General features: G+C 36.1%; 1 protein-coding gene across 1 annotated transcript; it reads left to right on the top strand.

The window, feature by feature from the left end:
- The first annotated feature begins 507 nt into the window (after positions 1–507).
- Positions 508–6679, top strand: LOC136232614 (protein BIIDXI). Its single transcript, XM_066021849.1, has 3 exons — positions 508–728; positions 4429–4932; positions 5927–6679. The coding sequence occupies exons 1-3, from the start codon at positions 641–643 to the stop codon at positions 6511–6513; spliced, it is 1179 nt and encodes a 392-aa protein (XP_065877921.1). The 5' UTR covers positions 508–640; the 3' UTR covers positions 6514–6679.
- Positions 6680–11352: the final 4673 nt, after the last annotated feature.

Below are 11352 nucleotides of genomic sequence, written 5' to 3'. Positions count from 1 at the left end.
GATTTTTCTCTTAACTTTTAACTAGAAGATAATATATTTCTTTACTTTGCTTTGATTTTTCTTTATTGAATAAACTTTTTAATCAATCTATAATTTTGATAGGTTTGATCATTTATCCTTTATTTAAAGTTTTTTTTGTTCTTTCCCACATTTTTTTCTATGCATTTGTGTTATCATGTTTTTTTAATGGAAAAACAGATTACGAAGTCAATTTCTAGAAAAAAACTTTGAAATCAATTCTGAGCAGAGTTTGCTTCTCGCCATTGTGTCAAAAACAATTTCAATCACTGTTTATCATTATTTTATCACCATTTATGATATTAAAAATATAGGTTCAAACTCCTCCGAATTAATTCTAAATTATAATTTTTAATTATTTATACTGAGATTTATCAAATTATTGCTTTTTAAAAAATAAAATGTATATATGGAAAAATAAAATAAAAAAGAAAGGTGTTTTTATTAGTGAAAAAGAAAAGGACGATACAGGAGAGAAGGAATCTTAAATAAAAGGATACACACACTGCCTCTTTCTCTTTCTCTACAAACAAGGAGTGTGCTGTTGTCCATTCACACCCACTCTGTTACAGAAGCCCCCAATTTAAATAGAGTGAGAAAGAGAGGCCTTCCCCAAGGAAGAATGGCTCAACCCTCAACTAGAACCAGATGCTTCGCTTCTTCTCTCATTTTCTTCGCTCTATCAGCTACTGCTATACTTGGAGAAGATGGTACGTTTTCTCCTCCCTCACTTTTTCAATTTCAATTCCCCTACTCACCTAGATTTCTCTTTTCTCGATTTCTACTTGCCATTTCTGAGATCTGATCTGATCAACCTTCCACTTACTTTTATACTCATGATTGCGCTTCAATGTGTGTTTTGTTTTACTGGCATTTTTCGGTATAGAATTAATTAGAAAATGTATGTTTATTGTGTTGGGGCTTTTGGATTATAGTTAAATTATCTGCTAATTTCTCCTTTTCCGGCGACTGGAACTTGAATCAAGTCAAATTTGTGTTCTATTTTTAGAAGCATTAAAATCTCAGAAAAGCATAGGGGTTTAGTATTTTCCAGAAATTCAATTTCTTATTTGCTGGATGAGCTCCGTTTGCTTCCATAAAAGGATGAATGAGTTATGTAAAGCCAAAGCTTCAGTCCTCACAAATTGCCCAAAAAGGAGGGTAATTAAGTCTTTAATTATGCTTTACTTGTCTTTAATCATGGATTATAATAATGATGATCTTAGAGCCTACAAACTTATTGGTCCCACCAATCTAGAATCAGCAACCTATTTTCTTTAATTTCCTTTTTATTATCTTTAATTATGGGATAGAGTACAAAACTAGTAGTAGGGAGAATAAATTTAGACTAAATTAACACTCATCAAATTCAAACTCCGTTATCAATAGTCGGTTTTTCGTTAATTTGATTCCATGTATGTGCCATATATTTAGCGTCGACATGTAACTAAAATTAGTGATAACAATTTACACGATTTTATGCATGGAGTTTAAATTTAAATTTGCTCTCACCCAATTTAGGTGACACATTCAAAGACCTGAATTAAATTGAAATTTTTCTATCTACAAAACGTTGGCATTAATGTTGTATGATTTTATACTTTCCTCTTCCACAACCATAAATCTAAATTTGTAATTTACCTCTACAAAGCATAGCTGAGTGTTATTTGTCAAATAGTGATAAGCTGATTGTGTTGTGTAAACTTAGTTGCTAAAATTTAACTGATGGCTAATAGGTGATATTGTAAAATGGTATAGAAGGACATAGTAAACCCTTTACTTGAAATTAATTAGTAATTAAGGGTAAAAATGTTTTTCAAAAGAGATGAATCAATAAACTAATTGAAAAAGTTTTTAAAATTAATTTTTTCAAAATTAGTTTTTTTTTTTAATTTAACACTCTTTCAAATCATTTTTTACTTTTTTTTTTTTTTTTTTTGAAACTTGACTAGTTAAAACCTTTAAAGTGGTTTTTAATTTTATCTCAAAAAAACATTTTTACCAAACAGATGAAATATAATATCCATGAGTAATTTTACTAATTTTAGGGTGATTAGCTCTTTTTTCACACATTAAATTTGCAAGCAAATGAAATGAGTAGGAAAATGATGGAAGACTTGAAAATCTTCAATTATATGATTATATCAAGCACTGTCTTCCATTTGTTTATTTTATTTATTAGTATTGGTATTTGGTAGGTATGCAGTTTATTATTGCCCCTTTTTAAGGAGTGGTCTACACACCTTGCCTTGTATTTGCATATAATGATCCCTAAAATCTAGTTTATTGCCCTTTAATTATAGGCTCTTTCCTTTTGGTTTTCGCATTATTGTTGCTTAATGTAACACATTATTTATATGAAAATAATAGAATCATCTGTATCATTAAAGTGAGGCGTCAATTATTATATGTATAATTAGGTTTACTTATGTATATTAGTAATATTTTGGGATTGAGGTGTAACAATAAAGAACTACCCTCTCTTAATGAAAGTGTTTTGAGTGATAAAAGTTTGGATTAAAAAAGAGGAAAGTAAGCCTCTTTCTTATTTGGTTTTTTCTACATTATTAAGTGAATAAAAAACTAAAAAGACAAATCAGGACATGTTCCCACCTAAAGTAAGCCTCTTTCTTTCTTACTTGGGTTAGCAAAACGACAAGGGTAGTTTCCGTAAAGTCCCATTTGTACTTTACTTTTTACTTTTTTGTTGTTAATCTCCAGCTGGATGGTGAAAAAGTGAAACTGTGAAAATATGGACTTTTTTGTTTTGGGTCAAAGTAGAGTTGTTCTAGGAGTTGAAAAACTGCTTAAAAGATTAAAAGATGGGCCAAAACGGTGCAGTAGGGTCCATGCGCTTAACGCAGCATCTGCTCCAAATACGATACTGCGCGTTTTACATCATTGTTGTTACTATCATGATTTTGTCGTTTTGGGATGGGATTCCAACAAGTATACAGAAATTAGAATCAAAATGAAAACTATAGATAAATCTTGTAAAAGTTTGCAAACACATCTAGTAGAAGTTTACTCCATTTGTGAAAATAGATTTTCTTTTCCACTCATACCATTCAATTTTAACTACTTAACAAATATTCAAAAAAAAAAAAAATTGTTTCAAAAAATAAACAAATATTCAAAATTAAAAGGTTTAAATTACTATTTGGCTTTTGTTCTATCAAATTTTTTATCATTTAACTTTTTGACCTATTATTCTCTAACCTAAATTTTATCCAATTTAAATGAGGATTTAATCGAATTATTCTTAAGAAAAAAACTATTATTCCATTGATACGTGACAATATTTTAACATTTAAACCTAGCCTATTTTAGTTTATGATTTTTTTTTACTATTTTAATCTAATTAATTATTTCCACATTAAAATATTTATGCTAGACATGATATTTGTCAAATTGAGATGTCAAAATATCAAGTGAGAGACTCTCTGTCCAAATTGAATGAAATTTCATCAATTAAGATATACTCCCTCCATTCCATTATATAAGTCATTCTAAGGTATTTCACACAAATTAAGAAATATATTGGTTAACTAAAAAAAATTCTCTCTCATGTCACTATTGGGCAATAAGCATTGGAATCCTAGAATGACTTATATTTAGGGAAAAAACTAGTAATTTGCTAGAATGACCTATATAATGGAATGGAGGGAGTATAAATTAGAAGTCAAATAATGCTTTGTTTAAGCTAAATAAAAAAATTCCTCAGGCTTTCTATTTTGTTTTACCTCTCCTTTTAAAATAGTCTTTGTAAGTGAAAGAAATCTCATCTGTATTTATTTACAACTTTTATATCACATAAATGTCTTTATAAATGCACAAAACTATAGCATTTATTTTTATATTTATCCCCTTATATTAGTTATGTAATAAATATAATGTACCTTGCATATGTGACCAAAAATCAATGTAGCTTTCATATTCATTGCTGTATTTATCTCCTTGCTTGTTCACATCTTAAATTTCTCTTTGCATTTTGAGGTTCATTAAGAGATAAGGCTATCCATATATCTTCCCTACATTTTCTTTCATCATCATCATATTATTACGAAAAATATATGGAAAATAGAAGATATTGTGTCCACTGTTTAAAATGTACCTTATTTGTTTCTGCAAAAATATATTTTTTCTGATTCCTTTGTTTTGTCATATGTGCAACTGTCCACTGTCATCCTATCGTACCATGGTCCAACTAAAAGCTGTTCTTGACCATACCCAAAAAATAATGAACTTGGATTTTTTTTTTTTTTTTGAAGAAAATAATGAACTTGGATAGTGAGACATAACCGTAACAATCCTACTTTATCTGTTTTAAATAAAAACAAATTTTATGTCTATTCAGAATATTACTTAATTTTGTGATAAAAATTAAATAATGTGGTATGATTCATTCAGGGCCGGTGGTAAACGGTAATTTCGAAACGCGGCCAGCTAACGGATTCCCGAGCGAGGCGATAACGGACGGGCCAAGTGAAATTCCGGACTGGAAATCAAAGGGTACCGTAGAGCTAGTATCTTCGGGGCAAAAACAGGGTGGGATGATCCTCATAGTACCGGAGGGTACACACGCAGTGAGATTGGGTAACGATGCAGAGATCAGCCAAGAACTGACGGTGGAGAAAGGATCAATATACTCCGTGACCTTCAGTGCGGCTCGCACGTGCGCGCAGCTTGAGTCGTTGAACGTATCGGTGCCACCTGCATCAGCATCACAGACGATAGACTTGCAGACATTGTATAATGTACAGGGTTGGGACCCCTACGCGTGGGCTTTCGAGGCAGAAGAGGAGAAAGTGAACTTGGTTTTTAGGAATCCGGGTATGGAGGATGACCCGACTTGTGGACCCATCATTGATAACATTGCTATTAAGAAACTTTTACCACCTGAGAAACCCAAAGGTATGGATTATCTATTCTTTTTAAATTAGTGGGTCCCCAACTTGTTGATGCTTTTTGACCATTTGATCTGTTAGCATCCAATGCTGGGATTTATTTTTTCTTTTCCCAGTCTACGATTTCTCAAAGTAGGGCCCCACCTCATAAGGTCACCAAAGTAATGAATTAACTGCTAAAATGGGGTATAGGAAAAAAATTATGGCATGGGATGGGACAACCATCAGCCATTTAATCTCATTGATGGAAATTATGGGGGAAAACTAGTTTCGAAAAAATAAAATTTGGGATTTATATCAAATTTATTCATATTTAATTTTAAAAATATATTTTTAATTAAAAATCAGATTGGTAAATGTTGGAAAGTGTATATATTTTTGCTTTGATTTGAAGGAGAAATGCCCAGGAAGGAACGAGGATAATTTTTCTCCTCATTCCCAGGAAAGTGTATATATAATATTTTTAATATTATATAATAATGGGTATACTCTAACAGTAAAGGGTTGGGATAGTCAATCTATCCCCAGGAAGGAACGAGGATAATTTTTCTCCTCATTCTCGACTTTGTGAAGATATCGGGTTTTTCTAACTGCAATTGCTCTAAAATTACTCAATTGGGTGGAATACAATAAGTATACCTAATTGACGAGCCACGGTCTAATGAATCTTTCCAGTGATACAATTTCATTGTTCTTAATATTAAATTATGTTCATGTATTTATATACATGGCACTCCTCCGGTGTATATTATTTATCTCTTTTTATTAATAATCCATATTTTCCCTAACATTCATTAAATTAAAAAAAAAAATGCTAAACTCATTAATAGAGACAAAATAAGAAAGTTTTACATTGAAAACTTAAACGGACAAATAATATGAACCAAAAAGAAATCTTCTCTCTTACATATAATATAAATGTAGGGAGTATATTTTATTTTGGATTAATGACATATTTAGGTAGATTATTGTTTTGCTTATTGCTATTTATTTGCCATCAGATAATGCAGTACTAAATGGTGACTTTGAGGAAGGTCCATGGCTTAAAAACGTTTCGCTAGGAGTCTTGCTCCCCACAAACCTTGACGACGGAACAACTCCATTGCCCGGTTGGATTGTCGAATCAAACAGGGCGGTTCGGTTCATTGATTCGGACCATTTTGCAGTTCCAGGAGGCAAACGAGCAGTTGAATTACTCTCAGGCAAAGAAGGCATAATTTCCCAAATGGTTGAAACAACAGCTGACAAAGCATACACCTTATCATTTGCATTAGGCCATGCTGAGGACAAATGCAAGCAGCCATTAGCAGTGATGGTGTTTGCCGGAGACCAGGCGCAAAACGTTCATTACACACCGGATTCAAATTCGACATTCCAAACTGCAAATCTGAATTTCACAGCCAAAGCTGATAGAACCAGAATTGCATTCTACAGCATATATTATAACACAAGGACTGATGATATGAGCTCCCTGTGTGGGCCTGTGGTAGATGATGTTAGGGTATGGTTTTCTGGAGCTAGAAGAATTGGGTTTTCTGGGCTTGGGTTTGGACTTGGGCTTTGGGCGTTGATTTTGGTTCTGGTTTAGTTGGGTAAAATAGGAATATATATATATAATGTGTTTTAATTATGTAATTTTATAATGGTTATTGTCTGGGCAGGGCAAGGAAGGGGAATTTGGGTAAGTTGAAAATTCCCAAAATATGTGCTATCTTTGTGAACTTTACTTAAAAAAGAGTTTTGCTGTTTGGATATGACTCCACAATCGTGTCATGAGAATGTTTTTTTGTGCTCTAAGTAGAAGAAAAAAGCAGATTATATTGCGGATATTTTTTTCCACTTTGGAGATCTTAAGCAATGTATGGTATCTTATAATTAGGCTATTCAAAGAATCTCTTGGTCGCACTAATAGGGATAAGTTATAAATTTAGTCATATAGATATCGGGGAAAAGCAGATTTAGCCTCTACGTAATTTTAAGTTTAACATGTTGATGAGGGCATCTTGTACTCATACGCGGGGCGTAAGATAGAACACGCAGAGCGTGAATTCAGAGCCGAGAGAAAGGAAGAAAACCACGCGGGAAGGGGGTCACTAGGGCATTCAACGCAGAGCGTGTTGTCCAGTGCGCGGGGCGTGGATCGAACCTTCAAAGAGAACCAGTCCCGGGAGGTCATGTACGCGGGGCGTACTCCCAAGGACGCGGAGCGTGCTTCCTCATACACGGGGCGCAGATCAGGCATCCGGAACGAGTTCTACCCAGGAGGTCAACTACGCGGGGCGTAACACCTTAATTACACCTTTGCCACTCTCTAATTACAACTCTACCACTCCTATATTTACAATCATGCCACCCCTTTACCATTAACCCAAGTTACCCTTATCTTCATCATTTTAATTAGTTATTTAACTTACCCTTTTATGTAATTTGTTTTAGGGTTTTGAGATTGCATAAATACATCTCTTTCTTTGTAATTGAACTTAACTTTTTATCAATCAAATTATCAACTTCTTTGTGAAGCTTTGTTAAGGTTTTCACTTTCAACAATGGAGATTTTATTATTCCTATGGATTTAGTCCATGAAATCCGGGATTCACTCCTTCTAGTTTAGCTAGAGAAGAACATCTTTGTTAGTTTACGATTAAAACTAACACGTCCCGAAACCGATACGTATCAGTTGGTATCAGAGCCGATCATTTTCCTTGAATGGAGACTTCTTTCGACTATGGTTCAACCAAACTTATCTCCAAGATATGAAGAAACCTTCAACAAGGGGTTGGAAAACCTCAAAGCCATGGTGATAAGGTATCATGTGAGTTGTAGGGAGGATTTTCGGGTGATAAACGAGCTAACGAGGAAGCTTACGTAATCCGTAAAGAGTCCCAAGCAAGAATGCTGAAATAGCTCCCAACCAACCATGGAAGTCCCTCCTAAAGATCCATCACCAATCTTTTCTCCATCACACATGGTAAAGGTAAATCCCAAACTTCCAATTTCTAATGTTGAAATTATGGATAGTCCTATTGTTAGGAAGAAATTGGATGTTGGTGATGTTGTTTGTGATGATGAAGTGGATTTAGATTCTTCTTGTGAATTTATTGATAATGAAATTGTGGAGGAGGATTTAGATTCATTGGTGGATGAGGAGGAAGGGATGCTTGTATGTGAGAACATGGGGGAGGTTGAATTTGTGTGTAGTAACATTGAGAAAATCCATGTGGCTAGTGATGCTCTCCAAGTGTTTGATAGAATGCCCCTTAAGCATAACTTTACTTGTATGTGTGAGGAGAGTGGGGGTGTTATCTTTGAGGAAGGGGAGAGTGAGCTTGGACTTGTCAATCTCTTTGTGGAGGATGAAGAAACCACTTGTTGTGTGGAGGTTGATGACTATGGAGATGGGAGAGATGTTGGTGGTTCAACCATGTCGGGTGGTTGCATGTCTTTTGAGTCAAGCGGCTTGGCACGTGAGTTAGTCGGCTTGAATTATGGAGAGAAGCCAATAGGAACGATATGTCATGGGAGAGAATGGATTGAGGACGAGGGGGGAAGTGAAATTCCGTATGGTCAAGAAGAAGATGAGCTAGGAGAGGAGATTGATGGGGAAGGGAACTTCGACATTGAACTCGTTAACGATGATGAACTTGACTATTATGAGCGAGAGTTCCGGAAGGGAATGGAGGAAAGTGGTGATGTGGGACCAACGTCCGAAGATGGGAAATATATGTCCTTCAATGGACAACCACGGGGCATTCTACCTTTGGGGAAGATACCACGTGACATTGCATGGGATCCCGGAGGTCGTATGCTATGTCTTCCTCATAGTCGCTTGAGCTTCAAGGAAATGGATAAAGAGTACGTTGTGACGCCTCTAGGAAGAAATGAGATTCCTAGCACATGCACACTAGGAATGAACCGAGCCTCCCACTTGGTAAATTCGGAACTTGTTATTTTGTTCTTGATTGAGATGTATGTGTTGGGGTATGTGTTGTACTTGTTGAGGGGACATCAACCCTATGAGGAGTCAATGAGAAGTGGTTTTATGGTGAAGAGATTGAGCTTTAAAGAGTGGGAATGGCCGTCCGGGTGATGTAGAGAGAATTGAAGAAGTTCAAGAATGGCGGGATAGTGGCCAAGTTAGTGAAGAGGCGACTCGAGAAGCCGCGAGATTGTTAACCCAAGACAAAGAAGGAATCGATACAAGTGTTCTTGGGATCACTACGAAGTGGGTTGACAAGTGTCGTCGGAACATCCCATTTGATGTTGGCTATGAGCGGAATGAAGTTGTGATCAATGTCCATGTTCGTGAAGTGGAGAAAAAAGAGATCCGGGGTTGGTCGGTTCGACATGTCGTGGGAGTGTGGAGGAGCTTCCAAGACATTATGGAGGATTGGTTTGATCAACTTCGTCGAGATATTCCATTCGATGTTGGTCGGATATTGAGGCGAGCATTACGGGGGATGAGCACCGGGGATAAAACACAAGTTGGGGTGTGGGGAGAGTTCATGAAGAGAAGGAGAAACCGACAACATAGGGAGTGGATCGCACCTACCAAGCACCATTCTTGTTCTATAGTTGAGTTGGGGACCAACTCTTTTGAAGAAGAGGAGTATAATGAGGGCATCTTGCACTCATACGCGGGGCGTAAGATAGAACACGCGGAGCGTGAATCCGGGGCCGAGAGAAAGGAAGAAAACCATGTGGGAAGGGGGTCATTAGGGCATTCAACGCGGAGCGTGTTGTCTAGTGCGCGGGGCGTGGATCGAACCTTCAAGAGAACCAGTCCCGGGAGGTCATGTACGCGGGGCGTACTCCCAAGGATGCGGAGCGTGCTTCCTCATACGCGGGGCGCAGATCAGGTATCCGGAACGAGTTCTACCCAGGAGGTCAACTATGCAGGGCGTAACACCAGAGACGCCACGCGTAAACCCCATCAACAAGATGCACCAGGATCAGGAGCTACACCACGCGAGGCGTAGCCAGACCTACGCGGGGCGTGTCCCATCTGTAGGATACTTCTTCACCAAGTTCTTCATGCTATGGACTGAAGGAAAATAGGCTAACGTTTGGCAGCGGAAATATAAAATTTTTAACCTTTTTCCATTAACCCAAGATCCGTTAATCGTTATTTCATATAAAGAGGGATAGAAGGAAATACCTTTCGAAGTTCTATCTACCGTTGCAATCGAAGTGCCCACAACTCTTACTCCGAGTTCCCGAGCACAAGACAAAAACACAATTCAAAATCAAATTAGAACTCAACCGTGTATAAGCAATCAAGAATAGATTGCCTCTAATTAATCAACACAAGATCAAGAAATAAAAGAAAGAGATGAAAATCAATCGAATCGGAAGGAAGCGGTGAATGATCTCGTCCTCAACAAGGGGTCGAAATTCTCTCTCTTCGGTAGACTAGGGCCTGGCCGAAATTCTCATATAAGGCGGTACATATACTCTCTTGTATCTAAACCCTAGTTAGATAGAATTAGGTTACTGAATAAGAATTTAAATCGGAATAAAATTCTTATTAGTTATTATCTATAATTATATAAAGATAATAATAATAACCTGACAGGATAATAATAGAAGCAATTTAATCTCATTAAACCTCCTAACTTATTTATCCTTTAATTAATTTAATTCACAATCATAATCTAATTAGAATTGTTAAAATCAAATTAACTATTTATGTATTTTATCATACATAAAATCGCCCCCCCCTTTAAGTACTGGGCCTTAGTGGACTCAGTTGGGCTTCCATCAATTAATTAACATCTGTTTCTCTTTTGGGCTCCAAGTCTTATGTGTGACCCATTAGGTTCTTATTGCTTCTAGCCGTATGCAACCATTAAATTAATTTTCTCATAATTATATTTAATCTTTGCATAACGGAATGAGTACGCGAAATGTGATTAGCAAATCCGAAACATTCCCCCAGAGCTATAAGAAGACAGGTTGATTCTGTCATTGACCTTTCCGTATTAGTTACAGTATAATTCGATCCTTTATCAACTACATCCTTGAACTGAATCTTATGACTATGGATAATGTCAAGTCACATATAGTGAGACGTTCGTTTTACTTATACAGGCCGAGTTAAATCCAATTAGATAGGTTAAGTGAAATCTGCATTTTAAGTCTTAAGCTATCACCTTGCAAGGATTTAGAGTCAAGTCTTCCACAAGCGATCCTTGGACGTATCTCCCATTTATCGGGAGTGACAAATGCTCAATCCAATGTATAACTATCCTGCAATTACTTCCTGTGATACCCAACGTCTGCCGTTCACACCCCAGAGTCATCTCTGTTATGGATCGTGTTACAACAGGATCAAAGCATCACATTCCATAATTCAGAATCACTAATTAACATTCCTTTGAGTCTGAGGATTACTTATACCTATTAATACCAATGAGATGAATAGGTGACA

Source organism: Euphorbia lathyris, chromosome 6, assembly GCF_963576675.1.
Source record: "Euphorbia lathyris chromosome 6, ddEupLath1.1, whole genome shotgun sequence".
Lineage (NCBI taxonomy): Eukaryota > Viridiplantae > Streptophyta > Magnoliopsida > Malpighiales > Euphorbiaceae > Euphorbia > Euphorbia lathyris.
The sequence above is the reverse complement of the archived record's forward strand: the minus strand, read 5'-3'. Positions and strand labels throughout refer to the sequence as shown.

Excerpts from the sequence above, each read along its gene's own strand:
- LOC136232614 (XM_066021849.1), top strand. The coding sequence starts at position 641 with ATGGCTCAACCCTCAACTAGAACCAGATGCTTCGCTTCTTCTCTCATT. Across the intron at positions 729-4,428 it reads TGCTATACTTGGAGAAGATG|GGCCGGTGGTAAACGGTAAT; the intron begins GTACGTTTTCTC and ends TGATTCATTCAG. Across the intron at positions 4,933-5,926 it reads ACCACCTGAGAAACCCAAAG|ATAATGCAGTACTAAATGGT; the intron begins GTATGGATTATC and ends ATTTGCCATCAG.